Here is a 27,749-nt window from a genome sequence, read left to right as displayed (position 1 = left end):
CATAGAAAGGTCATAGATTGAAAATGAGGTTTCAGAGTAAAGCTCAAACCCAATAGTGAAGTCGAACGGTATAAAGCTTGCCTTGTAACACAGGTTATTCTCAAGTTTTTGGCATTGATTATTTTGAGTTGTTTAGTTCGGTTATAAACCAGCAACTATTCGAATAGTTTTCTCTCTTGTTGTTTCCTATAATTAGCATATGCATCAATTAGATGTGCAAAATTCATTCCTAATGTGCATCAATTAGATGTGCAAAATTCATTCCTAAATGGGGATCTATAAGAAGAGGTTTTCATGAAACAACCTACTAGCTTTCTTAGTGAGTCCATCATGTCTATGTCTTGAAATTACATAAGTCACTGTATGATTTTAATTAAAGTCCAAGAGTTTAGTTTTCAAAGCTGAGCACATGCTTGATCAGATGGGGTTTTAGTGGATCCAAGGTGGATACATCCGTGTTCATTTACAAGGATGAGCAGTTTATAGTTATCTTTCTTATTTGTGTGGTTGATATTTTAGTTAGTGGTAATGTGCCTTCTCTTATACAATATTTTATCTCTACTTTGAATGTGTCTTTCTCTCTTAAAGATTTAGCCCTATTTCTTATTTTTTGGCCATTTAACTTTTTATCTTAACCGAGTTTGATGCATTTATCTCAATCCAAATCCATCTCAGATCTTTTGAAACGAGCAATGGTGGATTGTAAACCAATTGCAATGCCTATGGTTGCTGGTGAACAATTGTCCCTTAATGATGGATCACCCTTCAACGATCCCTCAACTTATCATAGTTTTGTTGGTGCTCTTCAGTATTGCACTCTAACAAAACCCAACATCAGTTATTCTATTAATAACCTGGGCAATTTCTCAATGCTCCAATGAAAACCCGTATGCAGGGTGTCAAGCATCTCTTAAGGTACCTAAAAGGCTCTTCTTCACTTGGTTTAGATCTTACTTAATAGTTTCATCAGGCTCTCACTCGTTACACAGATGTAGATGGGCTCATTGCCCGGATGATCGTAGAAGCACTAGTGGATTTTGCATTCTTCTTGGTTCTAATTTAATCTCCTCAAAATCTTCTAAACAATATGTTGTTTTTCGCTCTAGTGTTGAATCGAAGTATTGAGGAATGTCGAATGCCACAACTGAACTTATTCGGGTCAAGTCTGTGTTATTTGAAATTGGTGTGTTGTCCCGTGCCCCCTCTTATTCTCCTATATGATCATTTGTGTAACATCCCTTTTTTTTTCTTTCGTATTAATGTAATTTCAATCATTTTTGTTAGTGGAGGACATTTTTGAAATTTTGGAGTTCAAGTGTAAGTGCTGGAATTTAATTTTTGGATCTTACAAAATTGTTCAATTTAGAAAGTATTGGCAGGTTTTATTTTCATTTTTGGGAAAGAAAGGAAGTTAATGAAATAAAATGGAATAATGAAGGGAATAAAAGGAAGCTTATTTTATATCCTTTTTTGTTAGTTTGATAATAATATTATTATTTTTTTTTATATAAAAATCAAAATCTCCCTCTTCTTCTTCTTCCTTTTATACAATCCGCCCCTCCCCATTTTCGTATAAACCCTAGCCGCCGCGCCCTTCAAGCCGCTCAACGCCGTCTCCCGACCGACCTCCTCTGCGCACCTCGCCTAACGGTGTCGTCCGCGAGCATCGGCGACCCAAACTGTGCGATCTCTCCCTTCTTAGTCGCGTTTCCACGCCTCTCCTCGCCGCTGACTCTTCGCACTGGAGTTTCGTACGCCTCCGCTCACGCTGCGTCGGTCGTCGTCAACTCTCAGCCGTCCGCGGGTGCCAGATCTAAGGTCGTGCGCGTCCTCCGTCGTTCGTGGGTTCGGTGCCATTGCTGATCCGTCCAGTCGTCCAATGCCGCTTCTTCGTCCGGTGCCGCCCAGCTCCTACCGTCGTCGCGGTTGCTGTCACATCTCTTTTGAGTAAGATTTTAGTTTTAGTTGTTTTCCTAGAAGTTTGAGTGTGGTTTGTTTTGGAATAATTTTGGTTAAGATCCGTTATGTTTGGACTTTCAGAAGCGAGATTCAGAGGATTTTGGGGTCGTTGGGAGATTGATTTTTCGTCAGGAATTGTTAAGTTTGGGTGAGTAGTGGGTTAAAGGTACCTATAAAAATTAAGTTACTAATTTGGGAGTAAAATCATATTCAGATTGGCGTTTTGGTATGAGTTTTAAATTTTGCTGAGAGAAAATTTTTGGAGTCGAAATCTTGCGAGTTTCGTTTGGGTAAGTTTTGGTGACCGTCTGATTAAATTTGTATGTTGTGTCCTAATTCCAAAGACTGAAATTTAGTATTATGTCTGTATTAGGGGACTTAATTTAAGATTTATTTTGTTGGAGAGCATTAGCTTGGATTAATATCTGAACTTGACTTCAAGGTAAGTAATCTTACTACTGGAACTGTCCACGGGTCAGACATTAGATGTATGCTAGCATGATAAATGAATGTTATGGCAGAATGACAACATGATAGACTGATAGTATAGTATGACCAATGTATATTCTGGTATGAGATCTGAAATATTTATTTGTGCACATGGACACTTGAATGCTAGCATGAGATGGTATGTGATTCCATATGGTTGTATTTGATCTGGTGATGTTGAGGTATATGTGTATGTTGTAGAGCCATGATGTTAAGGTATATGTGTATGTTGTAGAGCCATGATGTTGAGGTATATATGTATGTCATAGATTTATATAGCTGTTGAGACTGTGCAAGGGTCCTTACTGATTAGTTAGATGTCCATTAGATTTTGTGTTTCCTTCGGGATTCACCAGTTTGTGTTTCCTTCGGGATTCACCAGTTTGTGTTTCCTTCGGGATTCACCAGTTTGTGTTCCCTTCGGGATTCACCAGTTTGTGTTCCCTTCGGGATTCACCAGTTTGTGTTCCCTTCGGGATTCACCAGTTTGTGTTCCCTTCGGGATTCACCAGTTTGTGTTCCCTTCGGGATCCACCAGTTTGTGTCTCCTTCGAGATTCACCAAATTGTATTTCTTTCGGGATTCACCAGAGGTAGTGGTATACTTAACTACAGTAGGATAGAACTCAGTCTCCTTTTTGTTTCATGTGTATATGTGTCCCATGAGGACTAGAGCAGATGTCTAGCCTGACCTCAGTGGTGGAGTTACTTATCGAGTATTTTATACTCATTCTTTCTCATGTTGCTCTTTCAGGTAAGAGTAGGGATGCACCGGCGAATAACAAGCGGAATCCGTGATCGAGCAACTGGGACTAGTTTTTATGCTTTCGCTCATAGGACTTAGATTTCCTTCATGTTTTTGCTAAATTTTCAGTTTGATGTTTGAAACTTATTATTGAGAATTGTTTTTCATACTTATTTATTAACCTTTATGATTTATGGGTACCCTTTCATTGTTTTAATATTTGCATTTAATAGAGGACTTTTGGACTCCCCTTATCTATTTAGCATTTATTTCACCATAAAAGAGTGTCGTTTTAAGCTCCATGCATGCATGTATTTTAGTAACGACCTAAGTTAAGTCCTAAGGGGTCGGATTGTTACAATTTGAGTGTCACATACATCGTGCCAATCTTATTCTCCACAATCAAACGTAGCACATTCAAACTGATGATCGTTTTATTCGTGGAAGAGTTGCTCTTTCACTTCATTCCTTCGTAAGACTAGCTCGTGAACATTATGACAAAGGCATTACCATCTTCTCAATTTATTGGTGTTTGTACCAAGCTCACTGTTCTTAACAAGAACCACTAGCTTGCGGGGGATGCTATTATATATTAGTGATTTATGTTATTTAGCTTTCAGTCCTTATATTTGTTGTTATTTTGTATCCAATTGTTTTTAGACTCCTGGTATCAGTCCTTTCTATATATATTATTCTCTCTACCTCAGATTAGGGCACGGGGATTGCATTATCATTAGTTTGTTTATTTACTACTATAATTTCCCCGTGCTTCCATCACAAAAAAGAACACTTTATTACACAAAATTTTTAAAGGAAAAATTCTTGAAATTAAATTTAAATTGTATTTAAGTTCCAACTTTTCAAACTCAACCATGTTTAAAGTTGTTTTATGCTTAGTTTGAGATTGTCATAGCTTTAAAAATAAGTTGTTCTTCAAAAAAAAATAAGCTGCGAACAGAACTAAAATAGTGTTGCTAAATTTTAATTTGAAATTAAAAAAGCTAGTTAATACTAATATTAAATTAGTGTAGTTTAGAATCAAAGCTCACTTCCTGTTTCAATTAATTTTCATATTGATAAATGATAATTAGTTTACATATTATAATATATTTATTTAAAACTATATATGAACTAAATTTCAACTAATTTTATTTAATCTACATTATTTAATAAAAATTTAAGAAAAATAGTTTTTATAAAAAAATTGAATAAATTAAAATATGAAAATAGAAGTAAAAAATATATTAACATGGAATGATAATTTTGAGATTGGCAAATTTGCACATTAAATAATTTGTTACCAAACAATGTAAGTTAAGGTGTACATGGATTGGGTTGGATTGAGGATGTTTTTTGAACTAAACCGAAAATTCGAGTTGGTTGGATTGACAATCTAAATGACCTAAATAAAACTTCCAATCCAACTCTTAAAATTAGGGTTTTGTCCAATTTGATTGTCGGATTGTAACTTATTTTTTATTTTTAATAAAAAATATATAAATTTATATACAACATATAAATAGTAACTAAAATCTCATAAAATTCAAATGCTAAATACCAAATGCAAATTTTAAGCAAAGACAAATATCATAATAATTTTAAAAAATATATATTAAAAATCCACAATTCAATCAATACAAAGTAATCTAACTTTAATAAAGATATATATATATGTAATTTAGGTTGGGTTTGGGTCGATCTAAATTTTTTTTAACCAACCCACAACTTAACTCAACCCAATAAACATAGAAAATTTCAACTATGTAAGATAATCTAGATTACCAGGTTATTTGAACACCTCCAACGTAGTTAAAATCTTTTCCATTTGGAAAGGCGTTAGTTATCCGGAAGCTAACCTGGCCTCCATTTTTCATTATATTTCTGTCCAATTTTTTAATTATAAAAATTTTAAGAACCTCATAACCAAAAGTGTATTTTATTATCGCCTTTTTCTTGTTCAAACAATCTCTCCTTGCTTTCAAACAATAACCCTTTTATTTATTTGTTTGTTTAAACAATTGCAAATGATGTCATTTATGTGCTATGTATTAAAAATGGATCAAATTACAAGTTTACTTCATGAAATTTCAACATTATATCCAAGATCTCTTTGAATTTTAACAAATTCTTGAATTTAAGAGAGAAAATACTACAAATTAATATTACAAAGAATGCTAGCAATTTGAAGATTATAAATAAACCTATCCAACAACAATGAATGATGAGGCAAAGACTCATGAGCTTCCAATAATAATACACCGAGGACAAAATTTGGAAGAAGATAAGTTAAGGGGGGGAAAGATGGTGAAAGGAAAGAGCCCATTATGCTACAAGTTTCCCATTTCCTTGCAAAGACTGGTTATATCAGGAATTACTCCTCCTTCACTATACCTTACGATCCCATCTCCCACGAGATCAGTTAATAAATCAACAGCTTCTTTCGAGCCACCATGTTGTAGAAATTTAGTTCTCAAAGCAGTTCCTGTGTCCCTTGAAAGAGGATCCTCCTGACACAGCTTCTCCCATATGGTTGCAGCAAAGCATTTGGCATACAGGTAGCTGTAGTAACCTGTAAGAACAAGCCTGTGAATGTCTCACACCAGAAAGAAATGACAGAAGGAAAAATGAATTGAGGGGCAATATAGTGCAAGTACATCTTCCATTTTTCAGTGCAAGTGAGAGTATAAATATCTCAACCTTTGATCTTAAGAGAAGTATATGTTAATTATCGCTGAATTATGCTCACTTTGATAATATATCTTCCATTTTATATGCAAGTAAAAGTTGCCTAGAATTTGGATTTTCCATTCCTTGAAATGAATTGTTTTATGGAAAAAAGAGAGATAAGAAAATTATATGGATTTCTCAGTTGCATGCTGTTTAAGTTTTTGCAAAATCTAGCAAAGAAATGCAGCAGTTCAAGTTGGACATAGATTGGTATTTTGGGTATTTTAAAGTCTTTTACTTTTAGGCAAGTATTATCATGCTGCAAGGGCTTAAGAAATTAGCGCCCATAAGTTGTAATGATGCCAAGAGAATCAAGGCTCTATGTTCCTTGATGCGCTAGTTGTAAAGAGATCAGAGATCAGTCACTCAAGATGAAAGATCCCATTATCAAAATGAGCAAAAATGTTTCACGTTTCGAACACAAAAATAGAATTTTTGAGACCTGCACCATAAGTCAGGAGGTGGGAAAATCGGGTCTGCCAATGAGTGCCATCCACGTGCTTCCAACTGGTGTATTGTCTTTTTAGCTCAGCAACAACAGAACTAGTATCCCTCTCTGAAAACTTTTCTCCAAGCAGTGTTTGATCAATTAAAGCATAAAGAATCTGGTAATCGTTGGAGCAAGTAAAAGTCGGTTCAGATGAAATTTGAAAATATAAGATGTTCTGACATTTGACAATACCAGTAACATTTCACCTGACGCTGCAGTTCAGTGGCTGCAAACATCCTTTTGGCACCCTGCATTGACTTCACAAGCTTTTCAGGAATTATCTCACCAGTTGAATAGTGTTTGGCAAATGTTCTCAAAACACGATAATCTGACGCATAGTACCTAGAGCCAAATAACGGTGATGACTATTATTAAGCAAGAAGGAAAACCGCAGATATAGAAACATGATTCTAAGAGAAAGGTTTCATCGTCAGGTTATATGTACAAAGATTGCACATTATACAACTTATTCTTGCCAGCAGGATGATGTCCATTTTGTAGGCACATGAAATAATTACTTACAGTATCAACATGTTTACATGAGAATAATTATATAAATCTTTTGATTTATTATCTCTTACTAGAAATTTAGACGAGCACAATTTGGCCTTTTTTTTTTTTATCCCGAAATTTAATTTTCATAAAGAAATATGGATGTCTTTCTTACAAAGGCCATATTAAACACGACATAGCTTAATTAGAAGAGTAAGCATAAGGGTGGTTCAAAACCTATATATGACCTTCGTAAACCAAAAGGCAAGCAATAAACGGGACATTTTTACTCACTCAAATAGGTTTGAAGGTGTCTCTGCTAGATCGAGAACCACTCTTGTACCTGAAAAATGTTGATATTCCTGCAGTAGTTGAGAATTGATGAGTTATATGTAGAACAAAAGAAACCTGGAGTGGGCGGGGGTTAAAATTTGTCTGTTCAAGAGAGTAGAGAATCACCAAATACCGTTCTTGAAAGCAGTGAATGAAGCGCATGTCCAAATTCGTGGAAAAGAGCCTCAACTTCCGAATGATTAAGCCTTACATTTGATCCATCATTTGAACTGGAAAAGTTGCAAACAAGAGCTACAACCTGCACATAATGAATACAACTTTTGATTTGGAAAGGTGACCAAATCACTCTGGCTTGACATTTCAAAACTTTCCCTCATGATCTTTCTGAATGGATATATTAGTGTTGAAATAAGATGTATTTGTCCTCAGGACGTTTTAGTCTTTTTCCTTGTTCCTACTATATTTGGATTTCTGCAAGGTCTATTTATATCTGAGTTCGTGGTATTTTTGTAGTCTGACAAAATTAATAAAAATTCTCCTATCGTGGTTTTTTCTCTCTGACCTAGGGTTTTTCATATAAACCTAGTGTTCATATTCTTTCCCTTATTTTTCAATATGGTATCAAAGCAAGGTGATGAAACCCTAGATCCAATAGCAAAAATTCAGTCATCAATCCTAGCGGGTGATGGAACAACGATAGAAGAAATGAATACCGCTGCGATCCAAGCTGTCGTTGATCGTTACCTCAGGTCGATTCTCAACCCACAGCAGTCGATTGGAATCCCAGCCGCGCCGCACGTGCTCTAGCCACCGTTCGGGGATCACTCTGCCGCTCAACCCAGCTCCATGACCCAACTGATCCAGACCCACGACACCCAGCCAATCCAAACCACCGGCGCATAGGTCCAACAGCCATTGATCGCGCTGTCGCTCAGCACCGAGCTGTTCGAGCGTCACCCAAGGCTAGCCAATCCATCCACCAGCGCGGCTCCAGCCCAGCCTTTGTCAAGTTTCAGCGTCGCTCCAGCCTTCCTCAATGCCCTCCAAGTCGCGGCTCATCCATGGCTCCAGCCGCGACACGTGCAGCCGCCGATCGGACAGCCTCACACTCAAGCCGCCAAACCTACGAGTCAGCATCCCCCTTCAAGTTCGAGCAAGCAGCAGCATTCTACAACCTATGGGTCGATCGGCTATGGAGGTTCAGGACCAATGGGTTTATCTCCGGTTGGAATTCAACAACAGATTGCTAGTCTCCAACAACAGATTGCAGCACTTGGGGCATTTTTTGGGACCACATCCAACCCTCAGACGAACCCTAACCCAGACTTATCTTCAAGTTTGCGTTTATATGCGGAAAATCCGGTAACAGCTTTCTCTAATTTACCTAATGCAAATATTTTATCTAGATCTATGGGAAATTCTGCAGGAATAATTACAGTGGAGAAACTAAATGGCCAGAATTATTTTTCCTGGTCTTAATCTGTTAAAATGGTTCTCGAAGAGCGACATAAATTCGGATATTTAACTGGCGAAATATCGACTGAACCTGGGGACCCTCAAGAACGTGTCTGGAAGGGAGAGGACTCTCTACTCCGCTCGATGTTGATTAACAGCATGGAACCTCATATCGAAAAGCCCTTGCTTTATTCTATGACTGCTCGAGACATTTGGGACGCGGTTCAGAAGCTGTATCCAAAAAGACAGAATGCATCGCGACTGTATACATTGCAAAAACAAGTCCATGAATGCAAACAAGGGACCATGAATGTGACCTCGTACTTCAATAAGTCGTCTTTATTATGGCAAGAGATGGATTTATGTCGGGAAATTGTGTGGAATTGCTCATGTGGCGGGGTTCAGTATTCGAAGATTGAGGAGACTGATCGTGTCTATGATTTCCTTGCTGGGTTGAATTCAAAATTTGATATTGTAAGTAGTAGAATACTGGGACAGAGGCCGATACTATCCCTTATGGAGGTTTGCTCTGAAGTTCAATTAGAAGAAGATAGGTCGAGTGCTATGAATAGTTCTATGGTTACAGCTGTGGACTCTGCTGCGTTTGGAGTAAAATCATCCGGATCAGAGAATGACAAGCAGAGTGGCAAATCACCTTCAATATGTGCGCATTGTAAGAAACCATGGCACACGAAGGATCAGTTTACTCGGATTCTGAAGTATTTGAAGTCTACTCCTGGAAAGGGCTTAATGTTCATAAAACATGACAAGAGATGCATTGAAGCTTATACGGACTCAGATTGGGCAGGATCCGTTACAGATAGAAAATCAACTTCAGGATACTATACCTTTGTGTGGGGTAAGTTACCTGCCGAAGTAAGAAACAAGGTGTGGTTGCTCGAAGTAGTGTTGTGGCAGAATACAGGGCTATAAGTCTGGGGATATGCGAAGAGATATGGTTGAAGAAAGTTTTGTCTAATCTTCACCAGGACAGTCATGGTCCCATGAAACTTTATTGTGATAATAAGGCAGCTATCAGTATTGCCAACAATCCCGTGCAACATGATAAAACCAAACATGTGGAGATTGACAGACATTTTATTAAAGAAAAATTGGACAGTGGCAGCATTTGTATTCTCTACCTTCCTTCGAGCCAACAGGTTGTTGATGTTCTCACCAAAGGATTACTAAGACAAAGCTTCAACACTTGTGTTAGCAAGTTGGGTCTTATTGATATTTATGCCCCAACTTGAAGGGGAGTGTTGAAATAAGATGTATTTGCCCTAAGGACGTTTTAGTCTTTTTACTTGTTCCTACTATATTTGAGTTTCTGCCAGGTCTATTTAAATCTGAGTCTGTGGTGTTTTATAGTGTGACAAAATTAATAAAAATTCTCCTATCGTGGTTTTTTCTCCCTGACCTAGGGTTTTCCACGTAAACCTGGTGTTCATCTTCTTTCCCTTATTTTTCAATAATTAGCATCAAATTATCAACCTAGGTTACAAGTTGAAATAATCCATGAAAGATCATTTAATAATCCTTAAACTTGTCTAACATTAGGAGAAAAAAAAAGGTTAAATTACACTTTTTGGTTCCTAAACTTTGAGGTATCTATCTATCTGGTCGTTCAATTTTCAAAATTACAAATTTAGTCTTTGAACTTTCAATTTTTCTTTTTTCCAAAAAAAAAAAAATCACCAATTTTTTAGATACAAAATTGAAAGTTTAGTGTTTTATTAGATATATAATCCAAATTTATACCCAATAGATCAATTAATTTTTAAATTTTTTTAATTTAACAAGGAGCTACTAGACACAAAATTAAAAGGTTAGGAATCTAATACACTTCTAAAAGTTCCATAACCAAAGACACAAACCTCAAAGTTCTGGGACTAAACATGTAATTTAACCGAAAGAAAATCATAAACTACATTTTCATCCGAGCATTACACCATCGTAATAATAAGCAATATATCCCTTCACCAGAGAATCAATCCACTCTCTATCTCACCTTAAAAGCACAAGTAGGTTTTCACATTATTCTTGATTACAGCATGATTGATAATAATAATTAGGAGGATTCCATACCTATGCAATCATGCGGAAACAAGAACCGAAGCATCACAAACAAGTTTAATCAGATACAGACATACAGCTGTAGTAGGAATAGGAAGTATTATATTAATTAAAAGTTGCTAGCAAACATGAAGTTCTATTCTAATACATACTGGAAGTTGGTATTCCGTTTCTGAAACCTTGCGGCCTCCCTTAATTGCAAAATGAGCACAACCTGGATATTTTCCTTTTCTTGAATACAAATCCAGGTATAAAAATCCCAAGTCACCCTGAAAGAAATATGGTGGCACTATAAGTTTAGGGGAGGAAATTTGATGTTTTCAGAAAGGGGGAAGTTAAAGTATATGCATCAACGAAAACTTTGAAGAAAAGTCGAGTTGAAAAAACTCTGCATAATATACGAAACTGAGTATCATCACTCAATTAATACAAACTAAGCCCCAAGAATTTGATCTCAAGAGACATTTAGTCATGTACATCTTTTCAGCGTTTGACCTATTAGTTTCTCATTCCAAGATTCTAGATGTGAGATTAAATCTTTGATCTCAACATTAGAGATTTATCTATGAATATAATTTTTTTCTTTTTTTGAGTACATGAATATACAAATTCAAAAGGTTATCACCGCCGTCTCCACTTGGTTTCAGGGGAATTAGTGTTGTTCCAGAAAGTCAAAAGAAGATTAATGATATTCCTCCACTTTGTTTCAATACATTCTTGACAAGTGACAATACCATGCACCTTTTTTTTGCCGACTAGAAAATGCTTGCATCAAATAAACATTACGCTGTGTATATATTGCCAACCATTTAAAAATCATGGGGATCAGTATAAAATGGAAGTCAGGAAAATAATAGTCAATGTTTCAGTACACAACTGTCTAATACAGTAACAATTCGTAACCAATGAAGAAGAAACTTAAAGTTATTCATATCTACCTCTTCAGGATGTTGAAGAGACAATTTAAGCACATCAGGATGCCATGATTCACCTGGTGCTAGGGGAATATTATAAAACGATGCCCCAAACAATGACTTCACAAGAGTTTTCAAACCCTCAATGCACTGTGATAGAGGAAAATATGATGATACGACCTACCAAAAGGAGAGGGTAATACAAAATTACTAGCAGTTAGGGGGAGGAAAAGGATATTGTGAGAATCTCATTAGGCCAAAGAAAAAGTGTTAGAACCCTGCTTTACCAGGGAAAACAATAAAAGAAAGAAAGAGAGGAGAAAGAAAGAAACAGAAGATGTAACTTGCCGACAAGTCCAGGTTATATGCAGTAGATTTCATCATTGATGTATAGTAAGCCTCATCCCATGGCTCTAAATCTTCGAACTTATTAACACACTTCTTTGACTTGAACTCCCTGATTTGATTGAACTCCTGAAGGTGGTTATAAATTCTCGTTAAAATATGAAACCTCGAGTTCAAAAAGTTATGATGATAGGGAAACAGCTCTTCTTTGCCTTACAAATTGGAATACGACATTTCAACACAAAAATTGTAGTACCTCATCAGCTCTGGAACGGACCACTTCGCTCAATTCTTGCAAAAAGGACATTACCACAGATGGAGATGAAGCCAAGTTAGGCGTTACTGCAAATTCTGCAAAAGATCTATACCCTAATATCTGCACAAGCAACGTGAAGCAAAAGGCTAAAGCATTGGTGGTGGTGCACTGTAACATGATCATTTTTCCATATGTAAGAAACAATTTCTCTAACCTTTTTTCACAGATTGGAACAAATAGAAATTTCTCAAAAATCTCACGGCAGTAGATTTATAATTTATGATAAATTTCTGTTTAATTAATTGGATACATTTCTAATTTCTCGAAGTTTCACAGATTGTGAAGAAGACAGAAACAGCAAGCTCCCTGTCATGTTTGCTTCACATGTCTTTTGAAGGTTATGGGGGCCTTCAAGCCAACGAGAAAATAAATGAGCTGAGATGACATCATGAGGGAAGCGCTCGAGAGTAGAATGATGTAAGACAGTGAGAAGTAAAGAACAGTGATGTAACAAAGAATCTTTTCAGCTAGACATTTTGAGAAGCTTGCGCCACATTTTTAGACCATTCCCTGTCAATGAGAAGATTGGAAGTTGCAGCTACTTCTGTCTGCAGGGACACCCAACATTCCATTTAACCTAGTCGAAACTGTAAAAATAAAAAATATGAATCCCAGTCATCTTTCCCTATAGCTGAATTCTGATTTAGAAATCTACTCCAGCCAGCTTTCATCTTGGGAATCTGCCCTCTACTTAATTTCACGAGAAAATTGGAGATACGCAGCGGGAAGATTTACAAGAAGATGAAGCCACATTGGAGCCATTTGGTTGAATGGTAGAGCAATTCCCTAACTTTTATCTTGAGGGCCAGCTGAAACTGCAAGCAAGCAGTATTGATAGAAATAGAAAGAAGCCTGTTTGGTTCACGTATGCTTGAGGAAGGTTGCAAAGATCCTCCAGCCAAGCAGAAACAAATGGGTTGGGAAATCATCATGAGAGAAGAGTGTACAAGATTTTTCATATAAATTCTGTTAATTCAGGAGTTAGATGGTTCAAGCTTTCTTTTCGAGAGAAAATACCTCTTCAAAGACAAGAAATTATGTAAACCCTTCCGCATTCAATAGTAACCCACTATTAAGCCCTGTATTAGTTAACAAGTCTACTATTCTTCCTAAGCTTTACTAGAAGATCAAACATATTGTTGGAAATAAGGGGTTTTGTTGATAATTTATAGCCTCAAGGGTATTTTAGTATTTTACTTTACCCTAGATTTATTTCCTTTTTTATTTTAGGGCTTGCTAGAGCCTATAAATATGACTTCTATTGTAACTTTCATTGTGTTAAAAATAATAAAAATGCTCTCTATCATGGTTTTTTCTCCCTATTCTAGGGTTTTCCATGTAAACCTAGTGTTCTCTATTTTCTACCTTTTAATATGGTATCAGAGCGTGGTGACGAAACCCTAGCCGCCATCAGCAAAAACCAACCGGTGCAAGATAATCTTAGTTCTGCACCAACCCCACTTCCGCCACAGCTGCCAATGGGGCCTCTGACCACCAACGCAACCGCTACCGCTGCCACCATCAGAGACGCTACCGCTGATACCATCGTTGCTACTGCTGTCCAAGTCGCAGTTAATCGATACCTTCGGTCCTTGCAATGTCGCAACCCTTTGATGGAAACCCTAGCCCGCGCCCTTTTTCACAATGTCGTCGGTGTTCCTCCCTTGTTACCAAGAGTTGTCGGTGCCTATCCCTCCAGTCTCACTACCAGTAGCCAAAACCTACACCTTGAAGCCGAGATTGGTGAGTCATCTGCCTACCACAGAGGTAAATCCCCTGTCGCGGCAACGCCTAGAATCCCCGGTTCCTTTCTCTTTCAGCTGCAAGCAAACTATCTGCAGCCGCTGGGCCTTCCTCATCATGAGACGCCTAGTTATGAACATCAAGGTTCGATTAGTTTATCTCCGGTAATGGTTCAACAACAATTGGCTAATATTCAGGCAAGTTTTCAGCAACAACTTTTGGGGCAGCCCTAGGTGCTTCCACAAATTTAAATTCTAATACAGTGAATTTTGATATTCCTTCCGGTCTACCAATGTATTCAGAGAATCCAATAACCTCTTTTCCTGCTTGAACTACTGTAAACTATTTGTATGGATCTATGAGAAATTCCATAGGGTTGATTGCAAGAGAAAAGTTGAATGGTCAGAATTATTTCTCCTGGTCTCAGTCCATTAAAATGGCTCTTGAGGGCGTCACAAGTTTGGGTATCTAACTAGTGAGATACCAAGACCTAGGCTAGGGGATCCTCAAGAGCACAATTGGAAAGGAGAAGACTCCCTGCTTCGATCACTGCTGATTAATAGTATGGAACCTCAAATAGAAAAACCGTTGTTGTATGCTGCAACTGCTTGAGATATCTGGGATGCAATTCAGAAATTATATTCTAAGAGGCAGAATGCATCTCGTCTTTACACTCTGCGTAATCAAGCTCATGAGTGCACAACAAGGGAGATGGATGTCACTTCATACTTTAACAAATTGTCCTTAATCGGGCAGGAGATGGACCTGTGTCGTAAAATTATCTGGGATTATCCTTGTGGGATATTCAGTATTCCAAGATTGAGGAAGTCGATCGTGTCTATGATTTCCTAGCTAATTTGAACTCCAAGTTCAGTGCAGCGAGGTTATACACTGGGACAGAGGCCTATACCTTCTCTTATGGAAGTGTGTACTAAGGTTCGTCTAGAGGAAGACAGAGCCAGTGCTATGAACATCATAACTACATCTACTACTGATTATGCTGCTTTTAGTGTGAAATTATCTGGTTCTAATAGTGACAAGCAAAATGGGAAACAGACCCCGGTGTGTGAACATTGTAAGAAACCCTGGAATACGAAAGATCAGTGTTGGAAGTTACATGATAGACCACCGAATGGCAGAAGACGTCTTCCAAATGATAGGCCCAATCTTGGTCGGGCTCTTATAAGTGAATTTGCGAGTGCCCCCAATCACAACCTCAGGTGAATTGTCAAAGTGACCCTGGTGTCTCTTCCCTCGAGGCTAATGCTCAATCAAGTAACTCTCAATGCTTAAGTCTCCTCAACATAAATGGTAAGAAACCATGGATACTTGATTCAGGGGCTACAGATCATTTGATTGGATCTTCTGATAATTTTCTATCATATCTTCCATGTGTTGGTAATGAAAAGATTCGGATTGCAGATAGGTCCATTGCTCATATTACGGGCAAGGGTCATATTTCTCCTTTTAATGGTTTAACTTTACAGAATGTGTTGCATGTACCCAAAATATCTTACAATTTACTCTCTATTAGTAAGATAACTAGAGATCTAAATCGTCAAGTTACCTTCGCACCAGATAACGTTTTCTTTCAGAACTTGAGCTTGAGGAAGACGATTGGCATTACCCGACATGATAGAGGACTCTATTTCCTTGATGATGATGCTTTCTCTAGGAACTATTATAGGACTAGTTTGTTGTCTTCTTATTTTTCAACTTCCGAAAAAGATTGTATGTTGTGGCATTTTCGCCTTGATCATCCAAATTTTAAATATATGAAACATTTATTTCCTCATTTATTCAAGAAGGTTGATGTCTCTTCTCTATCTTGTGATGTGTGCATTCATGCAAAACAGCATGGGGTCACCTTTCCGTCTCAACCTTACAAACTTTCTCAATCCTTCACCCTTATTCATAGTGATGTTTGGGATCCCTAGAGTATTACCACCTCTTCAGGGAAATGGTGGTTTGTGACCTTTATTGATGATCATACCCGTCTTACATGGGTTTTTCTCCTCACCGATAAATCTGAGGTTTCATCGGTATTTCAACAACTTTACACTACTGTTGAGACTCCGTTCTACACCAAAATTGTTATTCTTCATAGTGATAATGGTCGTGAGTTCCTTAATAATACTCTTCGTGATTTTCTGTCTTCTAAAGGCATTGTCCACCAAAGCTTGTGTGCCTATACACCTCAACAGAATGGGGTGGTTGAAAGGAAAAATCGTCACCTTCTTGAGGTTGCACCATCACTCCTGCTGTCTACTTCACTTCCATCTTACTTATGGGGGGATGCAGTTCTGACTGCAGTTTATCTTATTAATCAAATGTCCTCCCGTGTCCTCCAACTCCAAACCCTTCTTGAATGCCTCAAGGAGTCATACCTTACCACACGGCTTATTCCCGATGTTCTTCTTCGAGTTTTTGGGTGCACTGCCTTTGTCCATAGTCATGGCCCTAACCAAACTAAGTTTACCCCTCGTGCTCAGAAATGTGTCTTCCTTGGGTATCCCCTTCACTAGTGAAGTTATAAATGTTTCCACCCTTCTTCCCGAAAATACTTCATCTCCATGGATGCAACATTCCTTGAGGATAAACCTTTTTTCCCGTTAGTCATCTTCATGGGGAGAGTACTAGTGAAGAGACTAACTGGTCCACATCTTCAGTCCCTATTGACCTTCCTGAACTCCTTCCTGAACCTATCATAAGTGCCCATGACAGCGCTCTACCCATTAAACAAGTCCCTTGGATAACCTACTACAAGAAGAATCTCATAAAGGAAATAGTGTCCCCTACTGCTCCGCCAACTCCGGTCCATGAATATGAACCAACGCAAGCTCAAGGTACTACTGATCCTGATAATACTAACTTGTGTGTTGAGGATGATATTGTTGATTTGGCTGAGAATGACAAGAATGATATGTTAGTTCCATAGAATAACAGGGTTGCAAGCAGTGATGAAACTTCGACAGAAACATAAGAGGGTGAGATTTTTCATCAAGCTAGAAAATGTATTCAAAATCCCATTACAGATGAGGAATCAGACAAACTAAAGGATTATGATATCTCTCTTGACATACCCATTGCATTGAGAAACAGCATCAGATCCTGCACCAAGTACCCCATGTATAGTTGTATGTCTTACAGTAATCTGTATTCTGAGTTCAGGGCATTCACTGCCAGCCTTGATATAGTAACAATACCGAAAAACATACATATGGCTATGGAAATTCCTGAATGGAAGATTGCCGTCATGGAAGAAATGAGAGTTCTTGAAAAGAATAATATGTGGGACCTTGTTGCTTTTCCTAAAGGGCATAAACAGTTGGGTGCAAGTGGGTGTTCACTCTAAAGCATAAATCATATGGAACTCTAGTCATGTACAAGGCCAGACTTGTAGCAAAAGGGTTTACTCAAACTTATGGGATAGATTATTCTGAGACTTTCTCCCCTGTAGCAAAGTTAAACACGGTCCAAGTTCTTCTTTCTGTTGCAGTTAATAAAGACTGGCCTCTCCATCAACTTGATGTGAAAAATGCATTTCTAAATGGTGAATTAGAAGAAGAGGTGTGGTGTACATGAGCCCCCCAGGTTTTGAAGCTTAGTTTGATCATCAGGTTTGTAAACTCAGGAAATCTTTGTATAGTTTAAAACAGTCCCCGAGAGCATGGTTCGACAGGCTTACCACCTTTGTTAAGTCCCAAGGTTTCACTCAAGGACGCTCTGATCACACGTTTACAAAAATGTTAGTATCTGGGAAAATTTTTGTTCTAATTGTGTATGTCGATGATATTGTCCTATCAGGAGATGATGCTGCTGAGATCACCAAGCTGAAAAAGAAAATGGCTGATGAGTTTGAGATCAAAGATCTAAGGAATCTAAAGTATTTCCTCGGAATGGAGGTGGCAAGATCAAGGGTAGGGATCTTAGTCTCACAACGGAAATATACACTTGTCCTATTAAAAGATACAAGTATCATTGGATGTAGACTTATTGACACTCTTATTGAATTCAATGTGAAATTGGGAGATTCTGTTGACAAAGTTCCTGTTGATAAAGAGATGTATCAGCATCTAGTGGGAAAGCTGATTTACTTATCTCACACTAGACCAGATATTTCCTATATTGTCAGTGTTGTTAGTCAGTTATACGAGCACCCTACGAAGAACATATGGAAGCTGTGAATCGGATTCTGAGATATTTAAAAAGCTCACCAGGTAAAGGTCTGATGTTCAAAAAAACTGACAGGAAATGCATTGAGACTTATACCGACTCTGATTAGACAGGATCAGTTATTGACAGAAAGTCTACCTCTAGATATTGTACTTTTGTGTGTGGTAACCTAGTTACTTGGAGAAGTAGGAAGCAAAGTGTTGCTAGAAGCAGTGCTTAAGCTGAATATAGAGCTATGAGTTTGGGAATTTGTGGTTGAAGAAAGTTCTGTCTGATCTACACCAAGATAGTGTTCTACCTATGAAGCTCTATTGTGATAATAAAGCGGCTATAAGCATAGCCAATAATCCTGTACAAAATGATAGAATGAAACATGTGGAGATTGGCAGACACTTTATAAAAGAGAAACTGGCCAATGGCAGTATCTTTATTCCGTATATTCCATCTAGTCAACAAATTGTTGATGTTCTCACCAAAGGGTTACTCAGGCAAAGTTTTGACTCATGTGTTAGCAAGTTGAGTCTGATTGACATCTGTGCCCTAACTTGAGGGGGAGTGCTGGAAACTAGGGGTTTTGTTGATAGTTTATAGCCCCAAGGGTATTTTAGTATTTTACTTTACCCTAGGTTTATTTCCTTTTTTATTTTAGGGCTTGCTAGAGCCTATAAATATGACTTCTATTGTAACTTTCATTGCGTGTTAAAAATAATAAAAATAGACTCTCTATCGTGGTTTGTTCTCCCTGTTCTAGGGCTTTCCACATAAACCTAGTGTTCTCTATTTTCTATCTTTTAACATATATTGTGACCAGGAATGATGGAATCATAAATAAGACCTAAGATTAAGCGAGATTGAAGTTCACTGTTCACATGGGCAAGTGTCCTCATAAAAAATGATGAAAAGTTTTGCACCACAATGTTAAAATGACTATCCCAATGATTGAATCATTTTAAGAATTCAATATTGAATAAAGGGAAAACTTAGGGAAGAAATGTTAGATATTCTGTTGTTCTTTACAAATTTCAGAGAATGGAAATAAGCATGAATAACCTGAGCTAGCGAGTGGCGAGCGGCAATAAGCTTATCAAGAACATCAAGGTTAGCATGAGGACTTGAATTTCCCTTGACATAAGCCATTTTCCTAACCTGAGAAAATGTTCGAGTGCAAAGAAAAAATAAGTGTCAATTAGAAAAAGGATTGGGCCTAACAACGAAAAAAACTGATACCTAAGCAAACCGTAATTTATGAAACATCTCAATTCTCATCATCTGTCGAATGAGATTTCCTTCCTCAGATAGCTAAATCTATTTGACTTAAATTATGCATAGGGCTTCAACCTACAAGAATCTACAGAAATCTCCACATCCTTCAACTATCCCAAGCCACTGAGAACACATCCCAAGTATTATTAGACAACTAAAAGAGTTGCTAACCTCATCATCCGATGTGTACTGCAGAACAGAAGATAGAGAATCTGAATCAGTCGTTAATCGAAATCCCTTTTTCTTCCTGCTACTTCTTGACCCAAATGATTCACTTGACTGATATATGGGCTTAGCAAGATGGTGCAAGTTGTTTGGCATACGCAATGGTGGAAATATATCCACATAGCCTGGGTCAATGACGATATTTTCTTTGAACCTGACCAAACAAAATATATTCAACAAAATTAACAAACATGCATGGAACATCTTCCATTTTCTCCTCTTCCCCTCCAACATGTAAGAAATACTGTCTAAATAGCTCTGAATACATGCATATATCAGTATAAGTTTAAATATAATGACATTTCCCAATAACTGATAAAGAAGAACATTCATCAAACACTTATAATAGCTCTGAATGTTAAGAGTATGATCTAATTGATTGATTGAAGACAACTTGAATTTTGTAACTAGTATTTTTCTTTTGGTATTAAGATACAAACTTTTCAGTGATTAGATGAAAAAAGGAGCATGAACTTTGTGACTGCAGTATAATGTCCAGTTTATAATGACGGTGCAGCTAGTGATTCCGTTGGTTTTTGTTGATGTGAAGAAAATATTATTGAAAGGACCATGAAAATGGTGTGAAGATAAAGCAAATAAGATCTAGTGACTATTACATGAAACTTACTCCTGACAAAGCTGAGCAATCTCCATACTCAGCTGATTTACTCGATCTAATTTCTCTGCATAAGCATAATGAACGCGTTAATTTTAAAATGCAGAAGCATGTGTAAGAAGCAGCAGAGTGAACTCAAAACAGAAAGTACCAGCAGAAAGATGAATTCCAGCCCTTTCAAAGTCAACACGGAGGTAATGGGCAGCCATATGAGCTTCTCGTGTAAGTAGATGAGCCTCATGCTCCGCTTTTTTTACAGCACTATACAAAGTATGATTTGTATTGAGAAACTATAAACAAAAAGATAACATGAATTAATTTTTAGTCTGAGTTCTCAAACAGCGAAGAACATTACCAATAATAATTTTTCATTCAAATTAGAAAAGTAGGAAACCTCATGATCATTTTGGTTTTCCTTCTCTGCATCGTGCAAAACTAGATAAGGTAGAAAACTAATATATTACACATATATAACTCATTTTAATATTTTTCATGTTAGATTCAAATATAAAGTGTTTTCCATAGTCGTTTAAATTTAATTACAGCTAAAAGTCCTAATTCTTTTTCGTTCAAATTTAAATGCTGACTACTTCTAAATTCAGTAGGTCCATGTTACTTACATTAAGTAGTTTTCAGTTTCAGTAGGCTCAAGTTATTTAATAAAATAATTGATGAAAATAAAAAATATAAACAAAAAATTTTTGGAACTTGGTATCTCATAATTAATTAATGTTGACTCTCCTTGTATCTTGTTGGCTTCAAGGATTCAACCCATATGTCGCAGGTTCAAAGGGATGTTAAAGAGAGAGAGGAGGATTGATAATAACTAATCTGAGGCATTAAGTTTTAAATTCTTCCATTTTTAATAATGAGAAATAACATTTAAGTTGAAGCTTATAAAGTTGGCTGTTTGTGAGACCTGTCAACTCCACTGTCCACAAGTGTTAGTTTTTCCCCTTGATAAAGGTCTCCAAATTACTCTATAAAGAAGGTTTAGAATTTTATACGAAAAGGACATTTAGTCCTGCTAATATAACACACTTTATCACTTCAGCACACCACACCAAATTATTTTCTCTAGAAGTTTTTTAATATATTTTGGCACCTAGAGTCCAGAACTAGAGAAAAATACACTATTCCGGAACACATGTTTGCTTTCCCCTGAAGATAAAGCTCATACATGACAGTGACAATGAATTAGTTAGCAAACCAGCTATACTGACTACTGACAAAGGAAATCAAAATGTCACATTCAATATATTATATGGTTTGATGGGCTCCTCACATGAAAGTATTCGTTCATTCTCATAGCTGCCTTGTTTGCCTCCTCCACAAATTCCCTATTGCATGAAAAGTTTGTAGCAAGTACTCATGAGAAGAACAATTACCAAACTGATTGGGACTGGCAAAGCTATATGAATGACAATAACGATAATCAGGGTGTAAAAAGAAAAAAAAAGGTACAAACCTGTCTGGATGAGTTTGCCTACAAAGTTCTGCAGAATCAAAAACAGAGCAGACCTAATAAATAAATTCCACAATCAAACAAAGAATTTTTGTATGGAAACCGAAATATATGAGACACATGGTTCAAATGAAAATTTAAAGTCCTAAATCAGAGAAATTGTTGGAAACAAAAATTGTCTAAACCTACTGTGTTGGAAATTTCATCCATCGCTCGGACAACTTCTGCTGAAGGAGGCATGCTGGAAATGAAAGTAACAAGCTCGCCAGACCTAAAAATCAGAAAAATTGTTAGAATTAGATCAAGGTTTCAAGAATACTCGAGCTACCAATAATTTAGAGATTTGTAGTGTAATATCGATGAGTTCCTTTTAGAGTATCCATGAGTCCAAGTCAGTTGACATCTTATTGGGTAAGATTAATATCTCATGAAAGTGGCTCCCAAACCCAGAAACATGGCATCCCATATGATAGCAAATAGGACTAGATGACTTTTGTTTTGAAATCCTTTGTATCTTGCACTTTCTTGTACTCTTCCAATTCAAAGAAAGAAACCCATTGGCATTGATAAATGCCTAGTTTTCAAACTTCCTTAAATTTACATACATTGAAATATAAATGCAAAGAAGGCAAGGCATGCAGCTTTGGATCTAATTTATCAAAAAGGCCAGTATATCTTGCAATAGAACCTCAAGAATTAAGAGAATAAGTACTCTTTCATATCTTTACCAACATTCTTATTCCCATAACCATTGTATATATTTATTAAGTTAAGCTCATAGACATGGTCATTGACATGGAAACAATATGGAACACCTCCACTTGGTAATATACATAATTAAGCTCAATTGTTTCGAGTGTTAAGCTAACTGGTAATACAGAAGAACAGAACAAATCAAACTTTTCAGAAAAACTGCATTTTCCATACGAAATTAGTTGATACTTTCAGTTTCTTCACTTAATCTTCCAAATGGAGTTTCGTGTCTCAAGCAGTAAAGGCTTTCTCAACATCTAGCAATAATGTTGTTACCTCTCGATGGCTTCATCGACGAAACGTCGGAAACCTTGAGGCGACTTCAGGTGCTCAAAGCCATAAAGTCCGGTTGCAGCACCTTTCTGCGGAGCTGAGGCTGCAGAGTGAATCGAACGGGACCTAAGGCAATTCCAGTAGCATGATTTAAGAACGGCACTGGGAGTGAGTTTTCCAGTGGTTTTGCGGATCAGGGTCGACATATGGCCGCGGAGAGAAGGCGACGCAGCGATGAACCTTGATTTTCCAGCTTCGATGTCTGAGTGGGGGTTGGGCGCGGGCGTGGGCGTTTGAGTTGGTCCACGAAAGCACTTCAGCTCCCGAGTTCTGATTGAATAAAATAGGAAAATACATTATTTTTAGTTTCGAGGAATAGCTGCATGTTTCAAATTAGCTAGGCTATGACCGAATTTTCAAGAATATATTTAAAAAGAAAAATTAAAAAAATACGGTAGTTTTAAAAATTATTTAGAAAAACATTGTTTTTTTTATAGGTCGAATTTTAAATCCTCAACCTTTAGAATTTATTTTTTTCTTTTTAATAATTTAGACATTCGACCTTCTTCTTTTTTTTTTTAATTTTCTATTTTATAAAAATAATTTTTAAAAATATTTTATTATTTTATTTAAACTCTAAAAAAAATAATATCTCATAAAAATAAAAATAAAAAGTGTAAATTAAAATATCTCATTTATATAAAAATAATTACAAAAATCAATGTGTCCCACAAGGAAGACATCGTCGATTTCGAGTTAGTTGTTGTGGTCGACTTCGAATTTGAGGTTGTTATGGTTCTTCTTGATGTTGCTCTAGTACCTCTGCAGATGCTTCATGATATAAATATCCATTATACTCTCCACGACCTCGATCATGTCTATACACGTATGAAGACGAAGGACCAGCCTCTGAGTCATAATGTCCTGAACCAAATGCTAGCATCATCATCATCGGACTAACATAATCAGTTTGACTATGTGTCTGCATCAGAGGAACAACTCTTCCACATTATGGGCAAGCTCATCAAACTCATCCTCTTCCCGTATAGATCCTCTACATCTAAGAGCTGATGGAGAAACAATAGGTATATCGTACATATAATGTATCTTCTCCATATAGCTTTGGTTGTCACTACATATAGCAAGAACCTGGTTCGAATCATTCGCTACATCACGGAGTCTACTGTTGTTCGATCTCTGTGAATTATAAAACAATTAGATAATATTTAAATTAAATTTAAATTAAAAATAATTATATAATATTCATTCATTTACCAGATGACCCACAGCTGCTCCCGGACGAGTGACGTAGCGCCTTGTGATATTATTGTACCAATGAATATAGTCTTGAGTGACATCCCTGTCAAACGGTTCAATAGAAATTCTCACTGCAATAAACCTTGCACGATGGTGCCATCGCACTACCAAAGGTGCAACTTTTTCGGACCAATCTCCAGTCCTTAAGTCAATATCATGCAGTAGGGGTTCGGTATTACAAGGCGATGGAACATCCTGCTGAAAACCGAATTGTCTCATCACCTATCAGAAAGATGTCACTCACCAATGTGAAAACATATGAGAGGACTCATCGTCCGCCATATGTTTTGACCATTCGTACAAAAATTGGGCAAAGTATGCATAATAATTTTGTACGGCTCCCAAATAACCTGAAACACAAAATATTATATTGGAGAACATTAAAGACAGATACAATAAAAATATGTATAAAATAATCAATTAGGTTCAGTGTAATGTACCTGATCAGGTTGAAGCAGATCAAACATGTATTTATACTGGCTGACTACATGTGTGGCTGTCCTAGTCACACAAAATTTGTCTCTCCACCTAAATTTTTAAATTTATAATTTAGAATCTAAATTAACTAGATCAGTGATACAAAAATTAAATTGAATTAAAACAACATACCGAGAACCGTAGGCTCGTCCAGCTAACTAAGTGTCATTAACATGTTGTAGCTGTGGAGCTATTGTGGAAATCGATCTCAAGCCCATAGTTCAAAAGTATGAGAGGTTCAGCTATCTCTCGAACCTCAGGTCTTATTGCTTTGCATAATTGTCTATACGACCATGCCAAACATGCTCCACCCCACGAATACCGCCCCGCATCATAAAGGTTAGCTAATAGTGGCAGGAACATGAAGCAAATAAAATGACTTGATTTGTCGGAAAACAGACTTCCACCCATCATTTGTAGTATATATGCTCGAGCATATCTTATGACGGTTTCCTCGTCTACATCATCTTTGAGCTCACGAAATTGTGTTCCTAACCATATCAAACTTAACTCGATCATTTAATTTTGTCGGCAGGTGGGGTTACACCGAGGTACAATTGACAAACTTGTGACCAGTCATCATACATCACTCTGGTGACCGGCTCACCGTCGATAGGTAACCCCAACAACACTTCTATGTCTTGTAGAGTGATAGTGCACTCTCCAACAGACATATAAAATATATGTGTCTCAAGCTTCCATCTCTCGACCAAGGTTGTGATCAGATGTCAGTCCAACTGAATAAATCTCAATCTGACAACCCCATATAATCCAGACGTGCGCAGTAGCGGTAGTATTCGAGGGTGGAGTGGGATAGTGCACTGGAGAACTGCCTCTCGACGACTGCAAGACATTTCTCCAGTGGTACGATCTCGCCATACAACAGATGATCGATGAATGGACTGGTCGTACAAAACATCGGGATCAACAGGTCCTGGGTTTAAAGCCATGATCTGAAAGGAAAAAAATTATATTTATTTCTCAATTAAAGAAATATATTTATTTCTCAATTTAAAAAAATATTATTTTTCAATTAGAAGAACAATGTACAACTTAATTAACTTAATTAAAATAATAATGTACAACTTTATAAATTATAATAAAAAAATTGAATATATAATAAAAGTATCTACACTTAATTAAATATACATGATAAAAGAAGTGTTTATTTCTCAATTAAAAGAATAATGTATAACTTTATAGATTACAATAAAAAAATTGAATATACAATAAATTATTATAAAAAATTTGAATATACAATAAATTATAATAAAAAATTGAATATACAATGAAATGAATATATAATAAAAAAATATTTATTTTTCAATCCCTAACTATCTGGAGTCCGTCTTAGTAACGAATGACACTTCCTTCGATAATGGCCCAATTGATTACAAAATCCACATCGTTGTCAAGTGGCTGGTTCTGTCCAATCCATCTCATTGTGATAACTGTGAACTTTTCGGTCTACCAGGTTTCTCTCAACAACGATCGATTAAGATGTAAGACGGACATATTAGGGTGCATGATCTAGTAATCTTCATGCAGTATAGGTTGAAATTGAGGAGAGTAACATTCAGCATACGTTGACAATTTATAGTAGTCCTCGATAAAGTCTTCGTAGTTCATGTGAAAATGTGAGCAAACGGCCATAAAATACGAGCATGGAATACCGAATGCTTGCCACTTGTTACATGAACAGTACCGCTCGGACCTGTTTAGCCTCAATATTTGAATGTTTCCTCCTTTGGCATTGAGACTATGACGTCGATCTTCACATGAAACACACCTTCATACCGATCGTATGATTGTATTCATATTTACTAGATCTTGCAGCCCATTTATTTATTTTCTCGTGTGCGTACCTGGATTTTTACTCCACTTAGCATTATAAAATATGCTTGAAATAAATTGTTGGTAACACATATATATATATAATATTACTATTATTATTATTATTATCGGGTGTATTTATCTTGACACTCCAATGCATCCCTTATTTCTTCTATTCTTTTCGCGAAATAATTCACGCATTTGAAGAATGTTCAGAGCATTTATAGGCAACATCCGAGCTCATTTGAGGACTCCATTTATGCACTCTGATAGATTTGTCGTCATTCACCCATATCTGAATCCTTCATTATGTGCTTGAGTCCATTGCTCTAAACTAATGTTGTCAAAAAAACTACAACTTCGATTTATTCCTTTGATACATTCAATTGCTTTATTGAACTTTCAAATTTGAAACTGACACCCGGCACGATAAACATAATTTTTCAATGAATTAAATCTGTACTTTTTATTAAAATTGCTGACGATATGTCGTAAGTAGAAACGATGGTGACATTTTGGTCCCTTCCAACCATTTGCTGTATTGTTCACTACTGCGATTATACCAGCCTCTTCATGTGTTACAATTTCTCACAGGTGTTTCAGGAACCATCCTCATGAGTCTGCGGACTCTTCATCAGCAACGACAAATGCAAATGGAAGAAGATGGTCGTTCGAGTCAATTGATGTAGCAATCAGCAATTTTCCTCTATATTTGTCGTACAAGTGTGTACCATCTATCTGAATTATTGGCCGACACTTATTAAAGTCTTCTATACAAGGACCAAATGCCCAAAATACATAAGTTGGGATAACATGGCCTTCAGTAAGCGTTTCTTTCATTCTCTACTCTACAATTGCTCTGGGATTGGTTTGTTTAACCATATACAACCACCTGGGTAACAATTTGTAAGACTCATCCCAATCACCGAACACTTTAGCCAACGCTTTTCTTTTGACCTCCCATACCCTATGGTAAGGAACATGATACATAAACTTTAATTTGATGTCGAACTGCAGTTGTGTCACACTGATAGATGGTTTTTCTCTTACGGCATCATAGAACTCTAGTGCAATCGTTGATGAATCAAATTGCACATAACTTTGACTTAGTTCTGAATAAAAACATGTATGTTGCTCATCGTACTTAGTGTTTCAAACAAACCATGCGATTTTTTCTTTATTGCACAAAGTCTCCACTTGCAACCTTCCTCCCATTTCTTACACCGAATTGTCCAAATCGTCGGTGTCGATTCAACAACCTCATATGGTGCGTGACATTTTATTGCAAAACATTTGACCGCGTATTG

General features: G+C 36.8%; 1 protein-coding gene and 1 long non-coding RNA gene across 4 annotated transcripts; one reads left to right on the top strand and one right to left on the bottom strand.

The window, feature by feature from the left end:
* Positions 1 to 1,385: 1,385 nt before the first annotated feature.
* On the top strand, positions 1,386 to 3,439 carry LOC120086760 (uncharacterized). Of its 2 annotated transcripts, XR_005484319.2 has the most exons (3): positions 1,520 to 1,947; positions 2,041 to 2,107; positions 3,202 to 3,439. It is a non-coding gene; the product is annotated as an uncharacterized LOC120086760 (long non-coding RNA). The 2 variants fall into 2 exon arrangements; XR_005484320.2 differs by lacking the exon at positions 2,041 to 2,107 and having other exon boundaries at positions 1,386 to 1,947.
* A 1,829-nt stretch (positions 3,440 to 5,268) lies between these two features.
* LOC120085149 (Zincin-like metalloproteases family protein) lies at positions 5,269 to 23,214 on the bottom strand. 2 transcript variants are annotated; one of them, XM_039041028.2, is made up of 17 exons: positions 22,819 to 23,214; positions 21,979 to 22,060; positions 21,793 to 21,845; positions 21,610 to 21,664; positions 20,476 to 20,614; positions 20,337 to 20,391; positions 19,655 to 19,862; positions 19,271 to 19,366; positions 12,242 to 12,361; positions 11,989 to 12,114; positions 11,665 to 11,820; positions 10,879 to 10,995; positions 7,368 to 7,493; positions 7,196 to 7,263; positions 6,616 to 6,751; positions 6,362 to 6,524; positions 5,269 to 5,761 (listed from the first exon to the last, which is right to left on the bottom strand). In XM_039041028.2, the coding sequence occupies exons 1-17, from the start codon at positions 23,019 to 23,021 to the stop codon at positions 5,520 to 5,522; spliced, it is 2,145 nt and encodes a 714-aa protein (XP_038896956.1). In that variant the 5' UTR covers positions 23,022 to 23,214; the 3' UTR covers positions 5,269 to 5,519. The 2 variants fall into 2 exon arrangements, with proteins under 2 accessions (XP_038896956.1, XP_038896960.1); XM_039041032.2 differs by having other exon boundaries at positions 21,793 to 21,820; positions 22,819 to 22,865.
* Positions 23,215 to 27,749: the final 4,535 nt, after the last annotated feature.

The sequence above is a fragment of the Benincasa hispida genome, chromosome 1, assembly GCF_027475165.1.
Source record: "Benincasa hispida cultivar pf3 chromosome 1, pf3_genome.v1.1, whole genome shotgun sequence".
In the NCBI taxonomy this organism is placed as follows: Eukaryota; Viridiplantae; Streptophyta; class Magnoliopsida; order Cucurbitales; family Cucurbitaceae; genus Benincasa; species Benincasa hispida.
Note: the sequence above shows the minus strand (reverse complement) of the source record. Positions and strands in the feature narration are given on the sequence as shown.